The sequence below is a fragment of the Lygodium microphyllum genome, chromosome 9, assembly GCF_053477565.2.
Source record: "Lygodium microphyllum isolate KBCC chromosome 9, Lygodium_microphyllum_v1.1.10, whole genome shotgun sequence".
NCBI lineage: Eukaryota > Viridiplantae > Streptophyta > Polypodiopsida > Schizaeales > Lygodiaceae > Lygodium > Lygodium microphyllum.
Window position 1 is genome coordinate 137,891,741 of NC_141143.1, and position 25,098 is coordinate 137,916,838.

At 38.7% G+C, this 25,098-nt stretch overlaps 1 protein-coding gene across 6 annotated transcripts in view; it reads right to left on the reverse strand.

Moving 5' to 3' along the window:
• The window catches only part of LOC148031630 (uncharacterized), a 32,990-nt gene extending 12,330 nt beyond the window's left edge, over nucleotides 1-20,660 (reverse strand). The window contains exons 1-5 of one of the 6 annotated variants that reach the window (XM_087685216.1): nucleotides 20,506-20,659; nucleotides 20,234-20,389; nucleotides 20,057-20,137; nucleotides 19,838-19,905; nucleotides 18,532-18,729 (exon numbers count right to left, since the gene is read on the reverse strand). In XM_087685216.1, the coding sequence (XP_087541342.1) occupies nucleotides 18,532-18,729; nucleotides 19,838-19,882 (243 nt within the window). In that variant the 5' untranslated portion in view covers nucleotides 19,883-19,905; nucleotides 20,057-20,137; nucleotides 20,234-20,389; nucleotides 20,506-20,659. Of the gene's footprint in view, nucleotides 1-18,531; nucleotides 18,733-19,821; nucleotides 19,932-20,056; nucleotides 20,390-20,505 lie in introns of all 6 variants that reach the window. The other 5 variants (XM_087685214.1, XM_087685215.1, XM_087685213.1 and 2 more) reach the window with 5 other exon arrangements.
• Between the last annotated feature and the right edge of the window lie 4,438 nt (nucleotides 20,661-25,098).

The following is a 25,098-nucleotide window of genomic DNA, read 5'->3' on the forward strand; positions in this document are numbered from 1 at the left end:
GTCTTGCCAGCTCTATGGGGACACTTAACATACTTTCTAGACAAGTTCGGATGGCCACAGACAAACCCTCAGCAAGAACCAATTTGAGTGTATCATTACATGAATAATCACCAGCCAGAAACCTTGAAATCAGCACAAACAACACCAGCAAGGCATGAAAGCATCCACTGCTCCAACAAGTTTATATGGCTCCTCACAGAGGTCACTTGGTCAACAAATCCATTAGCAACATGTGTCTTGTATGATCATCTCCTGCCGTGAGCCTTGGTCTGAATCAGACAAGGACATTAGGAACTCCGACACAGTCTTTGTCAGTTGGTTTCTCCCCCCAAACTCTCTCACCGTGTTAGAGCCACGTGGTAGGGCAGACGTTCTCCGTGGGCAGGAAGCCCCAGGCAGCAACATTTTGACCAGTCTGACTTGCATTAAATGTAAGTCGGCCAGCTGCAGGTCAGCCAGTTCTTTGGGATCACCTAACATTATGACAATTTGGTTTCGCCAGCTCTAGGGGCCAAAAACAAACCCTCAGCAAGAACCAGGTTGAGTATATCATCCAATGTATAAACAGCAGCCAAACACCTTGAAATCAGGCCAAACAACAAGCCCCAGGCGGCAACATTTTGACTGGCCAGCACATTTTTACCAGTCTGACCTGCATTAAATGCAAGTCAACCAGCTGCAGGTTGGCCGATTCTTTACAACTGGAGACATGGTGGAATGGGGGACAGAATAAATAAGCTAGGCCCCATGAAACTACTATGATTGCAAGCATCCCTTCAAATTGAAAACTCGTTAGAAATACTACTAATAAAAAATCCATTTTTGTTTCTTCTCTTCAACTAAGAGACTATCAAGGAGTGGAGGATGATAGGAGCATGAATCAGCAAATGTATAATCCTCAAAAGCCTCTGCAAGATCTGCTACCTTATCCTAACCCAATAATTTTATGCTTCAAAGGCCTTACGCTTGCAATCCTCTAAAATGCCATGCCCATGATTGCCGTAATAGTAGCACCTTTTCTATTTTGGCTTTTCATCTTCTTTTGGTTGGCTACAAGATGATTAGTCCCCCCCCCCCCCCAAAAAAAAAAAGTTTATGTTGTCCACTAGATGGCCCACTCTTTTTTTTTCCCCCTCTCCATAAGGAAGCAAAAGCCCAATCATCTATCAATGTAGCCAATCAATTTAGGCAGCCCAACTTGTCTTGCAATAGAAATGTAACTAGCTTATCCTAAAGATTTGCATTGCCTTTAGCAACCACTCTCAAAGTAGGAGCAAAGGCAAGATATGGCTCAAATAATTCACTAAAGCACTATGGAACAAGCTGATTTTGTGGCACAACCTCATCAATGTTAGCAAGCTTCTTTTGCAAATCCTTAATTCCAGTAGCAACAAATGTCTAATATGACACATGCAATCCACTACAGCATTGTGGAAACGAGCTGACTTTGTGGCACAAGCTTATCAATGCTAGCAAGTTGCTCCTATAAATATGATCACCACGGCAATAGGAGACCCAAGTAAATAGCAAAGGAAGTGGAGAATGATGCAAGTGGTGTAAGCACTGGGAAGAATGTGAGAATGACAATACTTTGAACTTAACCAACTTGATCAATTTTCACCATGAAAATTAGGAGAGAGAGAGAGAGAGAGAGAAGTCAGCACCACATTGAGAGGGGAACCAGACCCTCCCCCTTTACAGGAATTTATTGAAACAAAACCACAAACACCAAGTGCCTAAACCATATACAAAAGGGCTGATTTGCTGCAATTCTGAAAATTAGAGTTTTGAAAACCCTAATTTTTGCAAACTGCGAGCAGCAAGCTGATTTTCTTCTTTAGTGCTTGGATTAGATTAAGCTAAGTAGAAAGTGCCTCTTGGATGAGAGATAGATAGGAGAGTACGAAGCATATGGCTGAAATTTCAGCATGAAAGCTTATTTCAAATGAAGAGAGAGACCTCCAATAAATAGGCGTGGAGCTTGGGTGCTCAAATGTGGAAAGTAGGGGCTACAAATGACAAGTGTTTGTTGAAAAATGAGTCTCTTCAAAATAGCACATGTCCTATTCAAGATGCCACGGGTCACTATTCTAAATAAAGAAGCTTTCAAACCTTCTACTCTAAAAATCTCTCAAATGATTAAGAATTTGCAATAGCTGCTAGAGACAAAATTGTTCCTTACGAAATTCCACAGCCTTTGATATGAACAAAATTTCCATTTGAATAACTTCCAAAAATAGTGACCTCCTAAATTTTAGAAGTCATCAAATTTAGCTTCTAGAGAGCTTCATTACATAAGTTTCCTGGTTCATGGTTTGTTTCTTTGATCATAAGCATCTGGTTTCACTTTCTGAAACCACTTATTATATGGGCTTCTAGTCAATGTGACTATCTGAGTGCAAAAGTATTAGTCATCTGAGCTTTCTAGTCAATTTGACCACTCGACTAAACTTAAAATTTCTCTTGGGCATTTCGTCAAGATGACCCAAGTATGACCACCTTAAATAAAAAGATGAACATTTAATCATATTTTGAAACACTTCAATAATACAAATCACCTTTCAAGGTACATGAGCATCAAATTAATCATAACAATTGATATACACAAGGTTCGTTACATCCCTTCCTCTTGAAATCTATCTTGTTCTCAAAACATTGCTTGAAGTATTTCTAATCTTACAGCTTACTTATAAGCTGCAAGTATTTTTTGATAGTCTTTAAAATACTCTTTTAGCATTCATTAATGTTTCTTCCTCATTTCTTGATCATATGAAAGACTATTTGCTCTGGTTGAAACATCTCCTCTTATTAATCTACTTCAAGTGGATCTTTTATTACAAATTCCAATGGTAGAGGCCCTTCATAAGGCTTCAAAAGATAGATATGAAAAGCATTGTAAATTCTCCAATGCTCTGAAAATTATAACCTGTAACAAACATCATTAATCTTTTTAGTGACTTGAAATGATCCATAATTTTTAACTGCAAGCTTAGTAACTTGGGATGAAGACTTATTAAAGCTTCTTAGACAAGCTTTGTCAAATTTGAGCCACACCTAATCTCCTTGTAAAATTAAGTGTCTTCTATGCTTATTTTCTGCTTTCTTTTGTTTTTCTTAAGATCTTTGGATAGCTTGTCAAACTTAGGCAAAAGTTATATTCATATCACACACAAAATCACCAACATAAAATATATTCTCCTTTGTTTTGAGAATAGGTGGTAATAGTGATTTTTTATATATAATCTCAAATGATACTTTACCTGTAGAAATATGAATTGTGTTGTTATAGGCATATTCTACCAAAGGTAAATACTACTTCCATTGTTAGTTGGCTTCATGGCAATAGCACTTTTAGCATATCTAATATTATAAGATTAGTTATCTCACTTTGACCATTTGTTTAAGGATGATAGAAAGAATATAAAGTAAACTTATACCTAGATTTTTCAAAAGGAGCTCGTTAAAAGAGACTAGTGGTTCGTGGATCTCTATCATCCACAATGGATTGTGGTAACCCATGATACTTAAATATTTGTTGAATAAATATTATTGCCATATGTTAGGACTTAATAGTCTTCTTGACCAAAATGAAAAGAGCATATTTGCTAAACCTCTCAATAACAATCCATATGACATCATTGCCGTTTGTTGATTTTGACAAGCCAAAAATAAAATCCATAGCAATGCTTTTCCAAAGTTGGCTCTGAATTAACAATGGTTGCAAAAGCCCTATAAGCTTTTTGCGATCAAACTTATTCTTTTGGCATATAAGACATTCTTTGATAAATTATTCAATGTCTCATCAAAGACTTGGCCAAAAGAAGTACATTTCGAGTGTCTTACTTATTGCCAAAATACCATGATGAGCCATATAAGGAGTCGCATGACATTCTTTCATTACTTTAGGCCTGAATCTTTACTAATACATAACTTATTCCCCATCAAAAGAAATCAAACTTTGATAACATAAGAGTTTTTCCTCTTACCAAGTTGTAAACTCTCCCATATAATTTTAAGATCTTCATTAGAAGTATACATATCCCTTATACTAGTAAAATATGTATAATAAATCATGGACATTGCATGTATCAGAGATTTTTTTAATAGAGTATCTGCTATCTTGTTTTGCTTCCCATGAATATACAGTATTTAAAAGTTAAATTGAGCTAAATAATTGATCCATAGAATATGTTGTTCAAAAATCTTTGGTTGGTTGAGAAAATATCTCAAACTATCATGGTATGTCTTGATGAGAACTTCTCCACCTAAAAGATAGTATCTCTACTCTTTTAAAGCTTGAATGGTGGCCATTAACTCCTTTTCATAGACAGTAGCATTCTTTCTTGCATTTTGTAACCTTCTACTTACATAAGTAACTACGTGCTCTTCCTGGCTTAAGACAGTACCAATGCAATCTCTTGAAGCATCACATTCCACAAAGAAAGGTTTCAACAAATTAGGTATAATCAAGGTAAGTCCTTTGCTTATATAAAACTTTAGAGCTTCAAAAGCTCCCTTCTCTAGTTTGGTCCACTGGAATGTCGTTGCTTTCTTAGTTAAATCATACAATGGTCTAGCAACCATTGCAAACCAATTAATGAATCTCCTATAATAAGAGTAATCCCAAGAAACTTCGAACTTCATGAACACTAGTCAATTCTGGCCATTCTACAATAGCCTTGACTTTTTCTAGTGCAAAAAGCTTGAATCCCATCTTTGGATACAATATGGCTCAAGTAGTCAATCTCTTCTAGGAAAAATTCACTCTTTTTGCCATTCACATAAAGTTTGTGTTTACAGAGTTCTTGAAATACTATTTTCAAGTGTTATTTATGATTTTCTTCATCTTTTGAATGAACCAAAATATCATCAAAGAAAGTACTTGTAAACTTCTAATGTGCTCTAAAGATTCTTTCCATCATTCTATTAAGGATTACAAGAGTTGGTGAGACCAAATGGTAGCATAAGAAACTCATACAAACAAAAGTTGTCTTGAATGTTGTTTTATCAGTATCTTAAAAAGCAATCATTATTTGATGATAGTCGCTCTTCAAGTCAATCCAACTAAATACTTTGAATCCATCCAATCTATCCAAGATATCATCAATTCTTGGAATGGAAAACCTATTCTAAAATTGTAATATTGTTGAGGGCCCTATATTCCACGCACATGTGCCAAGATCCATCTTTCTTCTGCACTAAGAGGACTGGAAAGCAAAAAGATGAGGAACTAGGTTTTGTCAGATCCTTCTCCAAAAGCTCATTCACTTGCTTCATAATCTCCTCTTGTTGTATTGGACTCACGCGATAGGGTAGCCTATTTGGAGATGAGCTCCCAAGAATGAGATTAATGTGATTATCTTCTAGTCTCTCTAGTGATAACTTGTTAGGTAAAGTATTTGCAAAACAATCTTCGTACTGCTTTAAGAAACTCATTCCGTCCTCATTCATAACTGAGATGGACTCTTCAATTCTAGACTCTTTGTTAAAATCTTTGACAAAAATCAAGTATCAGGAAACAGACTTTTTCATCACTTTACAAATTTTTACATGGGCTAAGATAGAAATAGAGTTTCCTTCCACTCCCACATCAAAAGATACATTTTTACCCTTAAAAGAGAATCTAAATATATTTTGATTCCAATTAATGGCTGGATCTATTCTTCTACCAATGTATTTCTAATACAACATCACAATGACTAAGATATCCCATGACAAAACTCTCATGATCTACATAATCTCCTATCTCAATTTGTAGTTTTCCAAGAATGGGAGTAACTTCTAACTCCATTCCTTGAAAAGCAACACCTGGCAATTTTGGTGCTTCAAACCTCCTCCTTTGGTAGATATAAAGCTCCAACAATTGAAGGATGGATATAATGATACGTAGTCCCTATATCAAAATAAATGAGAACAAGTTGATTAGCAATCTTATCCCAAGCCATAAAAAGCTTCCTTTTCTCTAACAAAGTTTCATCCTGCTATAAGGATTCCTTACGTACAACATTTGCTTGAGGTGTCTTTTGGGGCTAGTTTTCCTTCTTTGCCTTATTAGGGCATTGACCAGCCATGTGTCCTTTTTCTCCACAAGAGAAACATCGTCCTTCTCTTGTATATTTTACTAGTTGCTGATATGTTAGCTTCTTTTTGGATGGTAAAGGCAATATACCTCCATCCTTATGCTTTGGTTTTTGTTTACTTAACTTCTTTTGATCAAATATCTTGGTCTTCTTTCTTTGTGATTCTTCTTTTGAGACTTTTCTAAGCATCCATGGCATATGCAATCCTTCAACTTCTACGGCCGCATCTTGGCTTACTTCCAAAGTATTAGGCTTTGTCATCTTAACAGCTCGCCATATCATCGCATGTAATCCATGAATAAACTCTCATATCTCCATATTAAAATGAATTTCATTAAGAGATGTATATTTAACAGAAACAATTGCAAACCTATCGATATATCTTTCAATATTGTCTCCATGGCTTTGCTTCATCTCATCCTATTCTTGTTACACATCAGCTTCAAAGGATAAATGCAGACATTTCTTATTGAACATCTCCTTAAACTCTTTCCAAGACTTAGATTCCTTTTCCTCTTGACAACTTTAAGCTACCAATTCTAAGCGCCATCCTTCAAATGTATTTTAACCATTTCAATTTGTATTTATCTATATAATTTTCACCACTAAAAGCAACATCAAACTGTCTACTAAAAGACATAGCTTTCTAAGAATCTCTTTTACCATAGAAAACATCAAACTTGATGCTCTTTTCTCCAAGCTGGAAGTCTCTTTTAGCATCGTTTTCCTTTGCTAAAAGCATCTTTGGAGATTCAGCTACCACGAAAATAACTGATTCTTTGACTTTCTCATTGTCCTTCTCCATGACGGGATTCTTGGAACAAGAGGAAGCAGCTTGTGTATGATGAGACTTTAAAGTCACCAGTTGGGTGGATCCTCAAATGATAGGTGATGTATTACCTTTCATAGACTTAATTACATCAATAACATTGATCCCTTTTATGCTGAGATGGGCCTTTACAGCCGTAATACTATCTGTCTCAAGAGTCTTCTCGGTAAGGAAATCTTCAAAGCCCTTTGCTTCAGTCCGTGCTTTATTCCTTCTCTCCATCAAAGCTTGAATTTCTAGATCGGCTTCCAGCTCCTTGTATCTTTGAATCTTCTCATAATCAGATAAGCATACAAATAAAGAGAGAGCTTTCTGATTGTTCCCCAAAACTCTCCTCTTTACCTCTTGATATGTTGAGGAAGTTAGTCCAAAGATCGTCACCCAAAAAAGTTCTTGCAAAGAAGGAGTCCTTGCTCTGATACCAATGTAAGCACTGGGAAGAACGTAAGAACGACAATACTTTAAGCTTAACCAACTCGATCAATTTTCACCATGAAAATTAAAAGGAAGAGAGAGAGAGAGAGAGAGAGAGAGAGAGAGAGAGAGAGAGAGAAAGAGTACACCACATTGAGAGGAAAACTAGACCCTCTCCCTTTACAGGAATTTATTGAAACAAAACCACAGTCATCCAGTGCATGAACCATATGTAAAAGGGTTGATTTGCTCCAATTTTGAAAATTAGAGTTTTGAAACCCTAATATCTGCAAACTTTGAGTAGCAAGCTGATTATCTCCTTTAGTGCTTGGATTAGATCAAGCTAAGTAGAAAATACTTCTTGAATGAGAGAAAGATAGAAGAGTACAAAGCATGTGGCTAAAATTTCAGCATGAGACTTATTTCAAATAAAGAGAGAGGCCTCCATATAGGTGTAGTGCTTGGGTGCTCAAAAGTGAAAAGTAGAGGCTATAAATGACAAGCGTTTGCTAAAAATAACATGTGTAGTGGCACTTGTCTCTTCAAAATGAGACATATCCTATTCAAGAAGCCATATTTACTTTTTTAGTGAAAGAAGCTTTCAAATCTTCTACTCTAAAAATCTCTCAAACGATTAAGAATTTGAGATAGCTGCTAAAGACAAAATTGTTCCTTGTGAAATTTTGAAATCTTTGTCGTGAACAAAATTTCCATTTGAACAACTTCAAAAATAGTAACCTCCTAAATTTTAAGAGTCGCCAAATTTAGCTTCTAGAGAGCTTTATTACATAGGTTCATCAGTTCATGGTTTGTTTCTTTGATCTTAAGCATTTAGTTTCACTTTCTGAAACCACTCATTATATCAGCTTCTAATCAATGTGACTATTTGAATGTAAAAGTCTTAGTCATCTGAGCTCTTTGGTCAATATGAACGCTCAACTAAATTTTTAATTTCTCTTGGGCATTTCATCAATGACAAGCCAAATATAATTATAAAGCATTCTGACCATTGACCACCCTTAAATAGAAAGATGAACATTTAATCATATTTTGAAATACTTAAATAATACAAATCACCTCTTAAAGTATATGAGCATTAATTAAATTGGGAATCATTGAGCCAATATATCTTTATAACAATTAATATACAAAAGGTTTGTTACAAGCAACCGCACCAGCTGCATAAATGCAAGCTGATTCAATCACTAGGTAGAGATCAGTCTATCGCCAAGTCTAGAGCTATAAATACAAGCTAATCCAAGTATCGATTATGAGAAAACTGCAATGACAACTAGCAGCTGAAAACGCAGTAGTGTGAGATCTCCAAGCAACAAGGCGATCTTGAGAAACCACTTCTTTAGTTTCCACACTTTAGTTAGGGCTTCAAACTAATAGCCTCGAAAAGAGCTTGTATCCCCATTTTGGTTATTTCATCAGTGGGTAGCCACTTAGTGGTACGCCACCCTGGATAGCTTAGGCCTATAAATAGACCGTCACTTCAATCATTCTTCACCACTCTTCTTCCGTCACTCCAACATTCTTTCCTTCTCTCTCCTACCCTCACACCACTTCAAGCAATATTGTGGTTCATGGTGGACATTCATCTCTCTCCTCACTATAACATCATCTTCCCATACTTGGTGGCACATCTATTGCTTGCATTTGTTGATCAAGGGCATTGGCGTCAACTTTTCTCACTCAAACGTTAGTCTCCACCACCTGGCATCATTGTACACCATTGCGTTTGGCAATCCGGAGGCATCTACATCTTGGATTTGCCATCATCTTGCATTGCCTTCACATCTAGCGAACTTCTTCCACACAGGCGTTAGCATCCAAGTTTCTATAATTTACATTTTCAGCAATCTAGCTTCTGGGATTTGTGTTTGCTGCCCATGCCATCTTCCTGGTGTCCAAGATAGTTGGTGATTATCTTCCTTATCTTTGATTGCATTTGAGGACTACAGTTTGCTCCCTCGATAGCTATTCTTTACCTTCAATGATTACTCCGATAGCCAACGGTCCGAAGGACTGTGCTTTGCTCCCTTCATTGTGTAGATTTCCCATAAGTCATGCCGCCTAAGTTAAACAAGACAATGTAATCATCTTTTGAGCTTCGGCACCGTTGTATCACCTTTCTTCTCATAGAATGATTCAATGCAGCGTCACCGTGTTTTTCTTGTGTTTTTGAGTTTCTTTTCTCTCTCAGTGTTTGCTATACACAGTTTGTGTTTCTCCCTACAAACCCTATTATCTCTTTGCATCATTGCATATCTTGGCATTGTAACACAGCATACATGTTATCTTGACTTGGTATTAGAGCACAAGAGCTCAAAGAGCTAAAGTCCCTATTCTTCAGAGAAGGCAAAGATAGTTTGCGGATTGAGCATCATCCACTGCTTTCTCCCTTCCGCTACATTACCAAAAGACAAAGATACCCTTCTCTTCCTCTCCCATCCACCCTCCCTTTTACAAGATGACACTTCAGAGCTATAACTTCTCCACAAGCAGATGGACAAACCACTGGGTGCTCCTCTTCCAACATCACCAAACCTCCCACTAATGCTTGTCAATATGCATAATTCATAACATCGTTTCATACTTCCATACATGTACAGGTATGAAAGTATGATTAAAGTATGATTCAAACTCTCAAGCTGAATCATACGTTGCCCTAATTTTTTGCTTTAAAAACTAGAAAGTACGTAAAAATGATAAGTTGAACCTTGGTAGGAATTTTAAACATTTCAACAAAGCTTACACTCTAAAAAACAAGCATAAAAGACAATCAAACTTGACAAGAGAACTATATGAATTTTGAGAGAGTGTAGGCTATATAGCACTCAGAACTACAACAAAAGAGAGAGGGAGAGGATGAGGCTAAACTCAACAATGAGCACACTGCAATATGCATGGATTGAGCACATGCTACCCTATTTTTGCACATGCCAAGCACACTGTCCTAAACCTGAATTTCTGCATATGTTGCCCTGGTTCTCCACATTGCACACGTTGACAATTGATCTTGCAAGTTGCACATGAACAGGCTGAGGCATATAGACTACACATGCAAGTACTCTATAAGGGAAAATATTGAGAGTGCAGCAAAAAATATCATCCAGCAAAAAGCAACAATTTTAACAAGTTCGGAGCCATTTTTTAAAATCCAAAAAATGAATAGGTATGAAATGGCTTTTCATACATCTATATACCAAATGTTTATAGATGTGTGGTATGCTGAATCATACGTGTTTAAATCCAACTATGTCGACATGGACCTTTGCTCCCTAAACCGCCGGAGTATATATGTCTATCTCCAAGCACTCATTGTGCCGCCGCCTCTACCTTCTCGACCACAAAGTTTATTCTACACCGGCTTTTAGATTTTTATGCTCAAGGCAATAAGACGCATCCAATGTGCACCAAGTCCTCTTGAGACCATGATTGTTGGATACCGTTCCCTCGGCAATCCGCTCCTTCAAAAGACAGTGGTTATTCGACACCTTTCATTACTTCAACTCCGCAATTCATTCCATTGAGAGATAGTGATTGTTGCCCACCTTTGGCTCCACATGAGCTTCTCCTTTTCCCACCCTCGACTACTCAAGTTTGAGAGGCCCCTCTAGGAGTTCTTCAATATCTTTGGCACCCCATATACCTTCTTTGGCACAACTGACAGCACTTTCTTCACCATTAAATGATTCGCAGTCCATGATCCATGAGTTTTTAGATTTCCTCTCTCTCCCAGAGGGGGATGTACTCTCTTTTCCCTTTAAGGGGACTCCTACTTCTTCTTTGGCTTCAAAGGGGACCCCTCCCTCACCACCCTCGAGGGGGCACCTACTCATCATGAAGTTCTTCACCCACCATTTACTCTTTGGGGATGGCTATCTTCAAGCAATCATTTTTCCTACCGATACCCAAGATCTTCAAAGGCTGCCTAGATTGAGACCTTGGAGATTCAATCGCAACTTGGCAACGAGGCCTTCCAATTCCTTCTAGCATGGTGTTACAAAGCTAGTGGCTTCTCTCCCAAGGTGAAGTTAGGCTCTATAGTTTATCCCATCTACTATTCCTTACTACAAGTTACCTTTTAGATGAAAATCTTAGATCTTTGGGATCCTCTATATCCTCGTATCTCTCTTCACTCCTCTTTCTTCATCCTTTTTTGGGCCTGAGAGGAGGTGTTGAGAAACCACTTCTTCAATTTCCACACTTCTTAGAGTTTCACACTGACAGCCCCAAAAAGGACAGGTCCTCATTTTAGTAATTTCATCAGTGAACGCCCATTTTGTGGCGCACCACCCTAGACAGCAATGGTGCACCACCATAGGCAGCTTAGGCCTATTAACAAGCTATCACTTCATTCATTCTTCACAATTTTAGCCATTCTTCACTCCTCTTGCGTCACTCCAATATTCTTCCCTTCTCTCTCCTACCTCTCCACTGCCCTCACACCCCTTCAAGTAGATATTGTGGTTCGTGGTGGGCATTCATGCTTCTCTCCTCACTCTGGCATCATCTTCTCATACGTGGCAACATATCTATTGCTTGACTTTGCTGATCGGGGGAATTGGCGTCAACTTTCCTCACTCAAATGTCAATCTCCATCACCTAGCATCATCGTACACCATTGTATTTGGTAATCAAGAGGCATTTGCATCTTGTGTCTGCTATCATCTAACATCGCCTTCACATTTGGTGACCTTCCACATACGCATCAACATCTAGGTTTCTACAATTTGCATTTTCAGCATTCTGGCTCCTGGGATTTGCATTTGCTGCCCAAGACATCTTTCTGGTGTCCGAGGACTGTGCTTCGCTCTCTCAACAACTAGTGATTATATTCTTCATCTCCAATGGCATTTGAGAAAAAGAAGAAATTGTCATGAGTTTCTACACTCACCAAGACTGGCTTGACTGTGAAATTTTCTGATGTAGCCATACAATTCATGCTCTCTCTTATGGTAATATAATATTTGAATTTGGTTCACTATGTCATAGGCTCTAGAAGCTCAATCATTATGGTAAATGTGTGGAAGATGTGGCATACATAGTTGCAGATTTGCTGGCTTTTTTAGATGCAAAACCGTGGCATGTACGTTTTAGTCATTTGAATTTTGCTAGTTTACTATGCCTACAGAAATCTAATATGATGTCTTCATTGCCTACTCTTAGAGGCACGTGGAAAGCACATTTATGAAGGGTGCATAGGACAAAATGCAACATTTTTTGTTTTCAAAAGATGGTTCAGTGAGATCTATTCACAAACTATAGCTTGTCCACAACAATGTTTGTGGTTCAATGCAAGGAGTGCGGTTCGCTCCCTCAAGAGCTATTCTTCACCTTCTAGTGATTACTTCAATAGCTGACTACCCGAAGGACTACGTTTCGCTCCCTTCACTATGCAAATTCCCCATAGGTGTTGCCGCCTGAGTTAGACAGGATAGTGCAATCATCTTTTGATATTCAACTCTACTATATTAGCTTTTCTTCTCAAAGCATGATCCAATGCATCATCACTGTGTTCTTGTGTTTTGAGTTTATTTTCTCTTTTAGTGTTTGCCATACACATTGTGTTTCTCCCCGCAAACCCTACTGTCTCTTTGCATCATCGCATATCTTAACAAGCGATAGTAGGATGGAGACACCTAGGGTTGGAGAGGATGGTGATGACACGGCAGCAATCAAGAGGGCTAGACAACCATTGAGTGGAAGACTAATGGCTGAAATCTGCATGTGGAATTGAGAAACCTGCACACAAAGATGGGGCTGAATTATGGGCAGCATGTCTATTTATAGATGTAAAAGGATCCTCCCAAATTAGGGTTTTTGCATGTGGGATACAAACTCTCTAGAACCGCTCCCCATTTAATGAAACTTTTGGTAATTTACTGTTTTGGGGCTGTTTTAAAGAGCTAATCAATGGGTAATAAATTTTTCGCTCAACGGGTTGATCATTGGCCACTACAAACCCTAGCACCCCTCGTAGAATTTTTATAATTTACTACGCAACCCTCCAAAAAGGAGCACAAAACATATGCTCAGCTGGTAATTGTTCTGGGCTAGTATACCTTAATGACTGCTTGCTCAAATACCATTTCTATCAAAATCCCAAACTAGTGCATCAATCCAATCCACCTGCAGCTCCTAATCCACAATAGCAAAACCAGTCCCTATTTTGATCCCAAATACTTAATAAGTTTATGCATGACCTTCAAAACCAGTCTTGACTTTGCACCTTGTCTTGACTCTCTACCAATTGTTGTTCTCATAGCAAGCTTTTCTCGTGACAACTTTCTGCAATCTATCATGCACCAGCATATATTTCCATGCCTGTATAGGCTGAAAACATTGCATGCATGCCCAACATTCGCAACTCTGGAGCACATACACAGCAGCAAACTAGTCCAATCTGTTCCCAAGCTAATGTCTACCAACAAGCAGGGGTGTTTACTGCAGTATGCACCCCTGAACCACCTTGATTCAGCATAAACGTCACCACAGAGAGAGAGAGAGAGAGAGAGAGATAAAACATCACCACAGAGAGAGAGATAGACAGACACAGAGAAACAGGGAAGGTAATCACACTCGTCTGATGCAAATCAGCATATCTATGCCAGATCTCAACAGCTAACTCAATGCTACAGAAGGTAACACACAGCCAAATCTTGATCTGAATCAGTAACACAATGCCTACCGACCTGGTCAAAATGCTGCCCTGACTGATCATGATGCTGTAACATGACACTGTTCCTCAGCCCTGCATAGCCAGGAAGTTCCACAGGGATATTGTGAAAGTTTGGGCATGGTCATTAAATGTTAAAGCTTGGTGAAAGTTTGGACAGCCCAATATTTTGAAATATCTGAAAAAATTAGTGTGTATTTTTTAAATGTCACACGCCCTACATAGTACCTTCTCTCAGCTTTCCTGTGGCCTACAATGGCTGTCCTGGCTTGCACACAGCCCCAAGTGGGAAGCAACAATCCAAAATGGCAATTTGCACTTTCCCAAACTGAGATGCAAAAAATACACACTAATTTTTTCAGATATTTAAAAATATTGGACCGTCCAAATTTTCAAATTTAATGGCCTGTCCAAACTTTCACCAAGATTTAACATTTAATGGCCATGCCCAAACTTTCACAATATGGTTCTAAGAACTTCTAATCATGCTTTTGGCCTTTAAAATGAAAGTTTCACATTCTAACATTTTAGCAAGTGACTATGCAAGGCTTGCACATCCTGGACCGCTAATCCAAAATCCTTCATGCCCAGAACTAGGAGTGAATTCTCATGATAGTGACACTGGGATCTCTTGACAATACTTGCCTGCACACTCAATGGAAAGCAGCTTCTCTGTCAACCCACTTGCTTAACCTCGCCCGCGGGCCGGGGAGGGGGTGGGGGGACAGGGAGAGAGCCATGAAGTAAACTCACAGCTTATGAGTCTTACCTGAAGCTACTGAGCTCTCTATTTGTTCGTTTAACATTAATTTTGAGCAAAGAATATGGCCTTCTTATTATAATATTATTTGCAAACAATGTAAAAAGCAATCATTTCATTTTATTGCCAAGTCTCCAACCTTATATTCAATGGCAGATGCTTTCTTTATTTCTTTAACCTTTTTGCTTTTAAATCTGTTCCTGTCCAAATTATTATTTCACAGGCCTGTTTCTTAGTGTGTTCTTGAACTAACCTATGCTACGGTGGGTGTCAGAGCCATTTTTGACACAACTGCCTCAATTTTTGCATTTCCAATCAGGGCTCTTCTGGAATCCAGGGAGCCTATTCATGATAATTCCAATGGCTGCATTGATCGTCCAACTGCAACTAAAGATAGCGCACTTTTGCAGTGTTTTGGCTGTTTATAGCCTGCCCAGCTCAGCCATAGAGTTTGCAACCTTGCATTTTGCACCAGATTCACATCTTACACCTTCAAAAATATTAGTAGTTCTGTGTTTCTGCTCTGCAGTGCAACCTATCTGTTTCTGAATTCATTCTCATAATTCCCCTGATTTTCATGCTCTAGAGTGCAGCCTATCCATTTCTGAACCAATTCTTACAATTCATCCACCCCCTCCCTAATGTAGGCTGAAGAGCCCACATTTTCCTTTCATCCAGTTTCTAGCCATAGTCATGCTCCATCAACCACACACAGCCAGATGTTTCTCCATTTGATAGAGAGAGAAATGCTAGTTTTCCGAGCCCCTGTCTTCACCCTCTTCAGAACTATTCAATTAGTTCGCAACTGGTTCTGACAGCTTGATTTCCCTTGGCAAAAAAAGGATTTCAATTTGTTTCTTCTTTCCAAAGCTTTAGCAATTTTTTGGAGTCCAATGCATGTGTGGATCTGTGACTTGGTGAGCTTAACAAAACCAATTTACAATGTCTCTCTTTCCTTGGAATTGGTTGCTTCCCTTCCCCTTCTACCTCTCTTTGTGGGACAAGCATGAATCCTTTCTTTATCCAGACCATTATCATTTCCATCTAGGAGTTCAAAGACCTGAGTGGGGTGACAGGTCTCCCCAATCTTCTATAGCAAATATTCCTCCAGCTCAATACCAAGTACCTCGGAGTTCCTCCAAGGTTTCTGATGAAGGCAATCTCAAAATATGGATGGAGAGAGAGAGAGATCCTCTGGATGAAGACGGCTGTAGTCTGACAATGGCAACAACTGAAAGTGAAGGATGCCAACTCTAGAAGACAGAACAATAATGAAATGCCGATGATGGTGCCAAATGATCAAAATGCAAAGAGAAGAATGCCCTAGATGAAGTCAACTGCTAATAACTGATCACAAGTGCAGGAATATGATGCCAACTCTAGAGGGTGAGAAACAGCAAAACACAGGTGAGGATGAGCTTGCAACAGCAGTTTAACAATAGTGACAACTGCAGTTGGTGAATGCCAACTCCAGGAGGATCAGAATCAGCAAAATGCAGCAGATGGAGATCACCATGGACTGGGCGGCAGCATGCTGCAAATGGGCTGATCAATGTGGTACTCCAGCATGGTGGGCGATAGTAGCTATAACTCCAGATGTGCATGAACAGCAGCTCTCAGGTCATGTCTTCCAATTAGGAGCCAGCTGGTGGAGAGGGAGAGGGAGATGATATCAAATAGCATTCTCTCGATGGAGCAGGCTGCAGATTCAAGGGTTGTAGCAACGGAAGATATGAACTCAAAAATGGGAAGTAAGGTCCTCCATCGCTCATTGTAATGGTCTCTAGGAGGACTTACAACTATATAGTCTCATGGCCTCTCATATATTTCAAAGGGCTTAGCGTGCACATTGGCGTCTTACTGCCTTGACCACAAAAATTTGATGGCCAATGTAGATAGTCACTCATGGCCTAGAACAGTAAGTCAGCACAAGGTGTGCCTAGAGGTATACTCCAACTGCCCTGGGGAGCAAAATTTAATGACAATAGTCATCAAATGGAGTGACCGTTCTTGGCGCAATAAGTGCACCCAGCGACGATCTGGGCTCACTCTTTTGGAGAACAAGCCATAGTACTGGTATGGCTAACCAATAATGGGAAAATGGGATGGACGAAAAAGATAACGATTTCTCTCAAATGATGTAGTGGCACGAAGAGAAATTTGGAATCTGAGAGAATGTTGCCACTTCTTGCAACCTATATTCACCTTCATGAAGGATGAGGAGCTTTAGCTATTGGTACACCTCTGATCTAGCTGCTGATATCATGTAAAGAATCAATACTTACAACAACACATGGAGACAATGGATGTACTCAGGAACTTAGAGAATGAATGGACTGTAGAATATAATGAATACAAGAGGCCTCAAGGTATAATGTTTCACAAAACAAGACTAAGGTGAGTTGGGATGGGTCAATGACACCAATCAAAGCTCAAAAACAACTGCAATTTCTTGACTGTCTAGATGGTAGCACCTGTCAAGGAATTTACATTGTGAAGGGAGCAAAACACAATCCTTCATGCTAAGGAGAGTTGATGATGAAGATGGAACTACTCCAAATGAAGGCAACTATAGTCTGGCGATGGCAACCGCTACAAATGAAGGATGCTGACTCCAAAAGGCAAGACAATCATAAAATGCTAATAATCAGTATACAAGTGATGGGGGCAGCAGATGAAATCTACTACCAAATGAGCAAAACATAAAGAGAAGATGAAGGCAACCGCTATGGAGGCAAGTGCTAGCTAGCAAATGATGATGATAGTTGTAGGACAATGATGCTTACTCCAAAGGGTGAGAAATAGCAAAATGCAGGTGACGATGGGCTTGCGACAGCTGTTGTTGTAAAGTTTAAACACTGGCTACAAGAGGGAGAGAATCATCAAAACATAGCAAATAGAGATCGCCCAGGACTAGGCAGCATGCTGCAAGTAAGCTGATCAATGTGGTACTCCAGAATGGTCAGTGACAGCAACTACAACTCCCAATGCAATTGGACAGCAGCTCCAAGCAATGTCTTCCGGTTAAGTGCCAATTGGTGGAGAGGGAGAAAGAATAAGAAGTCGGATGCCCACAACATGTCCTTTATACAAATGACTTTTGGTATGTGTCATACTATTACAAATAAAATGCAATAAATACAAATAAAGGGCTGTTTAATATGATCAAAATTAGGCATCAATTAAATGTTAAATGCATGCTATTATTTTGGTTGCTCATACGGAGCGGCAACCAAGACCCAGGATTCTAGGGGCTTTTGGCAGGCAGGTCTTTTTTTTTTTTTTGGTTTGGGGCATAAGCAGTCCATCAAAAGGGCGGGGGGCAAGGGGGCGGGGAATGGTGTGTGGCTTTTGGGTGCAGTGATGGGGAGTGGTTGTGGCAGCGAGTAGATGGAGGTGAAACAAGAAGTTTGAAAGTGAGGCACATTCAATACAAAACACCAATGTTTTGTTGGACTGAATGTCAGGCTCTAGGTACCCCTACAAAAACATAGCATGGGATGTTATAAAAGGATAGTTCATATATCAATATCAGCACAAAGACACAATGTAGTTTCAAAAATCAAATAGATGTCAACTTTTATAACAAGCCTGTATAGTTGAACTTGAAATAAAGAGAGCACCGATTGAATAGCCTTTAAAATTTGAAAAAAAAGCTTACAATAACATTGGCATTAGCAAGGTACTTTAATTAGCAGTTTGAAACATGGCATTAACAATGAACTTTAAATAGCAGCTTAAAAGAAGAGGGAGCTCATACGTCATTTCTAAGCTTGAGACGTGTTTGCATTAAGTGCCGGATTCTTTCTTTCCTTCTCCTTCTAGTGGGAATTGCTTCATTTGGCTCAGGTTCCAGAAGTAGCTTTGGACTGAACTCCTCTCTTTTGAACAACTCGCCATCAACAGCCCACCATTCCTCCTTTTGTTGACCTTCAGTTAGATAGCCTCGTAAATAATTCTGCTACACAAAGCATGACAGCAAACATGTGAGTAGAACTAATGCAAAGTAAAACCCCATAGACATGTACTACAGTATGGGTTCGACCTAGTCTAATCCTCAACAAACACTAGCCTTTCAAAAACGGCCCAATACATGGTCTCTCTACTTCATTGTCCACAAGTGGGGAGAAATATTTGTTGCCTAATTTCAGCAAGTTCTTAACATCACTGGTTAGAATACCAAAAAACGATACATAAGCATGCAGAATATAGCAAGTTCAAGAACCAAGCAGTTCAATGAGAGTCAAAATTTTATAAATAGCAAAAGTCAAGATCCGAGGCATCCCTCTTATAAGCAGACTATTCAAACACGTTGCACTGTGAGAAGTATTAAAAAAAGAATGTGAAATTTCTCCACTCATTCATTTAGGCGTTACTTTTCAGGCTTAATAATCCAAGCTTCTCAATTGCAGGCTGCAGTAAAATTATCTGCTGCTCACTGTCTCATATCTTGTCTCCAGGATGAAGACATCATCGATCAATGACATTCTTCTGGATTTTGAATTAACATGTCACTTCATATATGACTGCTTGACCCTTTTGACTAAAGAAGTGTCTGCAGACTCAATGTGCTAACATAGCATGGTAGCTAATAAGTTTTACTTACTATAGGATTCGAACAACTTTGAACTGACACTCACCATGCAAAAGCAATACTATAAATGCTGAGTCAAGCAAGCCTTTTGTCTCCCTATTACTCCATTATACTCGGTAAAATGATCAAAAACCATGTGGCTGAGACATGTTCCAGAACTGTCTAATCCAAGGTTCTAGAAATCTCTCCTTTATAACATAACTAGATAGATTGAGAATGAAAGGTGCTACAAACAAGAACCAACTGGTCGATAGATTGATGTTGTTTTGTTGAGCTTGATGAGAATAGAGCAAGCAAACAGTGAGCAATCGATATGAAAGTGTGCGAAATAATCAACAACGTAGCATCAAGTTGAAACGCGCATAACCATGATCAAAGGTAGAAAACTATGTTAACGCCTCGTACAAAAATGTTATGACAATTTTGATTTCGAGATTTACATAGTGTAAGATTTACATGGTATGGGGAACACCTTTGTAAATGGGCAGCATCTGTGCCGTACTTGTCTAACCAGCATGATTGAATAGGGCTACTCTGTCCCTTGAAAAAAAAACAAGCAGGATACCCTACAAATAATCAAAAAGGATTCAATATATCTCGGTGATAGGTAATGTGTTAGGGAAAAAAGTAGAGAACGTGTTCATCGGCAACAGCAACCATCAGTGAGATCGAATAAGCCTCTGTAAGGTACCTTGTGTGAGGTTCGATTGTGAGGCTTGGTTAGCTTTCTTCAATGCACACAAAGATCCTCCTGGTGCTCCAAGTTTTCCATCTGCAACGAACATCCATGTCCAAGGAGCAAGTTACTGTTGCAGCAAATCGTCTTCCTGCCTCTCTTTTGCATGGTTATGGCTATGGCTATGGCTACCTCAGTTGTTACAAAATGTATTGCTCTGGGCTCCGTTTTCCATCTGCAACAAACCTCCGTGACCGAGGAGCAAGTTAGTTTGGCGGCAAATCCTCCTGCGGTTCCTCTTGAGCATAAGAGGTATGGCCGTGGCCGTGGCTATGGCTATGTCTACCTCTGCAATTGGAAAATGTGTCGAGAACGTATACAGGAACTATTTTAATTTAATAAATCCCACAAAATAAAACTATTTTTCTTTAATAAAGCCCACAAAATAAAACTAGTGACGGGACCTGATGATCAACGTCGCCTGTGGAAGGGCGCACGGGCAACCATCCAAGGGTCTCCAACGCATCCTATACGAATGGCAAAATAATACCAAACTTAGAAAATTGTCAATCCATACAGAAGTGTAAAGATTTTGGGTAAAATGTCTCTGGATGAGCAATAACAAGGAATGTGTATCCAAAACTAAAAGCAATTTAAAGCATATTGTCTCATGTAACGAGAAATAGTACATTATTTGTAACTTTATTGGATATTTTTGTCATGTTATTTGCTTCATATCGTGTCATAAAGGAGTACAAATATCAGTGTAAGACATATATGCTTAGTGATTTCAATCGTAATTGTGGTTTGCATCTTTTAGTTGTATATTTATGTCTATAATCATAATAGCATTAAAAACATAAATTTATGACGATTGTTTATGGATTGGCAAAGTTTGATTTTGCCATGCCAATAGGAATGGCAAGGTCTAAAAGAAAATGACCCATGAAAACTAGGGCTGCATGTCAAATCCTAATACTAATGGACAAGCAAGGGTCTCATAACTAACATGAGTATTGAACATAGGCTGGGTTCACGCAAGGCATCAATAGATAAAAGGGGAGGAGCATCACCCTATGTATGTATTTTTCATTTGAAAAGAAAAGGGTGGTTTTCTTCCAGACCCACCAGAACCTCTACTAGCCTCACACCCCCAAAAGAAAAAATTGGCTTGATGGAAGATATTCCACTTTACATGTAGAAAACTTTGATTCAACCAAAGTGTGCATAAAGTTTTGTGATTGGTTGCTTTTAAAACATAAAAAATACATTTCCACACACTTCCGCCACTAGTGTCAACGCCCATGGTAGATCTCCTCTAAATTGCTAGAACTTACACATGTCTTTTGATCAATCCCGGTTGTTCACTTAAATGTTTCATCACCCAAGGCTACTCAACAAGAGTGACAAGTGATGAGAAGTAAGCGTCAGAATCATGAAACTAACTATGTGGCTCTACCTTCCTTCTTGATCCTATTCTACATATCCTTCCCCTCACCCCCAATTCCATGTAAGGGAAGAGGCCTCCTAGCCTACTTGGGGAATCCTAAGACACCAATATATTGCACAAATCAGGAGATGATGTCGACATGGAACCAATTTATTACATAGATCAAGTAAAGCACCTTGCTTATGGTTCAAATGTTGTCTTCAAAGCCATGGAAACGTATCTCTAAAAGATCAATGTTGTGCACAAACAAAGTTTGGGAGAAGGAAGAAAGCATATCTACGAGGCTAAGATTTCACTCTCTATGGAGTCCCTTTGCAATAAATGTTTTGATTATGCAACTTCTCGTTTGTTCATGTTCTTTTTGGGGAAGCTCCCCTTGAAGATTAATTCTCCACGTGGTTTGAGGGGCTTTTCAAGCATGACTCAACCTATTGCAATATCAATTTGTTGTTAGAGGTTTCTACCATTTGACCAAAGAAAGGGAGTCGATGTTTGTCTTGCTCACTAGGCTACAAAGGGGACCTAACTCATTGAATACCTTGAATTACGAGGCTCCTTAGAGGGCATACTATAATTAGAGTGCTTGGTTTGGATGTCTTTCCCTAACCTTCACACTCTTCTAGAGAATGAAGTTAAGACCTATGTTGTTAAATTTTCCTCCTTCCCAAAGACTTGCTATGTTAGTAAGGCAAATGGCCACTTTGCAAGAAATTTTCCAAGGAAAATTTGTAAGATGTTGGATCTTGTTGACCAGAACTCTAACAAACCTCTAGGGTTTAAGGTACCTACAATAACTATTGTTGAGGGGCAAACTTAGCAAAGTAGATAGAATATGGTGGAATTTCCATCACATAAATCACGTGAATCTTAAAACTAGTCCTATGGTGCAGTTCAAGCATGGGAGATACTCCTTATAATCCATGATCTAGTCAACACCTTAGCCTTGGATTGTAGTGGTGCCCTCAAATTTTTTTACTTGGAGGAATAAGCACTCTGACTTGTCTTGGGCAAGCACTAGGTTGGATACAATTTATTGTTATAGCCATGCATGGTAGATCCATCCCATGGTATGTGTAATGGTGTTCTTCTATTTTATTATTTTATGGTGCAGGTATCAATCAACATTCTATATGACAAGATGCAAAGATCAAGCCCTCCACCATTCAAGTTAAATGTCTCTTTTCTAAAGAATAGTAACTTTAAGAAATTTAGCAATCGTGCAAGTTAAAGTCTCCAAATTATTTGACAAACAATTATCTTTTTGGATTACATTATATTAAATTAGGCATTGTTATCTACAATCTACAACTACTTTGGCTGTAGTATCCATTTTGTAATAGTATGTAAGAGCTAAGCTCACTTGCACATAAATTTTAGCATGTCTCGCAGTTAGTTAGGGAGACATGCATCGATGTAAGGTAGTGGGCCTAAATCTTATTTTCACTTTAGGTAGAGATACTCTAATTAATATAAGGTGTATGCATAAGTTACAAGGGACCAATTAAGAGCCTAAAATTTGGGCATGGGGCCCTTATTAAGGGAAACCCTAATTCAAACCCTATGTATAAAAGCCAAAATTTGAATGGAGGAGTTTATGCTTATGTATGCAGCGCTGAGAGAAACCCTTCTCCTTGCTTCCATCTTATCCTCTTGTGCACCTTATTGAGAGTGAGAGAGAATGATAGAGTGTGAGTGGACTTGGAGAGTGAAACTCTTCTGTCGCTTTCTCTATATTCTCTTCTTCACCTTCTTCTTCCATAGCTTAGAGGGTGAGAGGTAGAGTGTGAGGCTGAGGTCGATATGTCTCCTTCTCTACTTTCCCTCTTTTTGATGGAACACTTGTGGATTGGATTAGATCTAATAGAGTAGCAAGAGTGGATTGAGGCCTTATCATACCCCTACTTTGTGAAATCAAGATCATTTGGTGGGTTCAATATATGTATATTCTCTGCATCGCATGCATTCAAGACCTACTTTTAAATACCCTTACCTTTGAAACTTTCTTAAATAAAAGAATCCCTTTTCTATTCAATATGTAAATAAATCCTTTCCACTACGACACCCTTCTATATGTTTAACAAATGTAAAAACGGTATTAAAAAATCCTTTGTTTTGAACCCATGTGATATACACATATATTTATGAGTGCCCCCAAGTAAAATCATAATCATTTACTGGGAATCTTGGCTCTATGGCCATTGCATCTTAACATGTAATTTGACATCCTATTCAAGAAACTATCACAACTAACTTGGTTTCCACACACATCTACCTACATTCTTCACAAAACCTAAAGTATTTACAACATATACGAGAGGCTTCCCTTCTTTTCCCAAAAAATCGTGATAGCATGTTGGGATGGTCAAAGTGCATATACATGAAAACCCTACAAAATTTCTTACCAAGAATCTACCCTCCAAGAAGTTTGCACATGGGCATTGGTTGAGGGTACTTCACATATTTTTATCTCATATATTAATTTATTATTCTATCTCCCTCAAAGCCAAAGTAGCCTTTAAGTGGGAGGTTCTTAAAGGGTAAAGGACAACGTGCATCTCACTCACTAACCCTAATAATATACACATATACACTCATTCCTTATGCATTTAGTGATAAGGTAATAAAAGGCACTACTCACAACAAAGCTATTGAGACACCATATAAATAGTGTTCTCTCTCTCTCTCTCTCTCTCTCTCTCTCTCTCTCTCTCTCTCTCTCTCTCTCTCTCTCTCTCTCTCTCTCTCTCTCTCTCTCTCTCTCTCTCTCTCTCTCTCTCTCTCTCTCTCTCTCTGTGCATTCTCCACATTTTGTGTAACTCTATCAAATGGACTATCTAATATATTGATGTTGAGAGTAGCTTGCTCATGGAAGAGTTCAACCACTAGAATGCCAATACTTTGATAGTGATAGGAAGGTCTCCATCAAGGGGGGGAACTTACAATAGAACTATTGTTGGAAAAAAGGCCATGTTAAAATGTAATTAAGAAAGTGAATATAGACATTCATTCTAGCGATGATGGGGATGTTCTTTATGCATCTAAACTCACTTATGATTTTCTAATTGCAATTGATAAGTTTACTGCTCAAGATTAGGTCATTAATCTAGGTGCATTTTTTCATGTGACTTGTCATAGGGACTTGTTGGCATCATAGTAGTAGATGATTCGTTTGTCTTAGCAATGATCATGTATGTCAAATAGGAGGGGTAGGTAACATTAAGTTGGCCTTTTCAAATGGTTCAATGGGTATTCTCACCATGGTTGAAGCCCAATGCATAGAGTGTGGATTCACTCACTTGTATCAAGATTTTCCTAAATGTAAGCTATCCATCTAGGTCTACAGGATTTGATATTCAAAGGGCCAAAGCTACATAGATCAAGCTCAAAGAGGAGGAACTAATCCCATCAACCTATCTTAGGGTCAAATTAATTGTTTTAAAAAAGCACATCATCAAAGCTCTTGTTGATGAAGGAGTGGAGATTAATATTGTAACCTACGATGCATGGACCAAGATCGAATAAGTAGGACTTGTCCCAACAAATGCAACTACCAAATCTTATAGAGGATATATATATTCCCTTCTAGGCAAATGCAATATTCTCATGA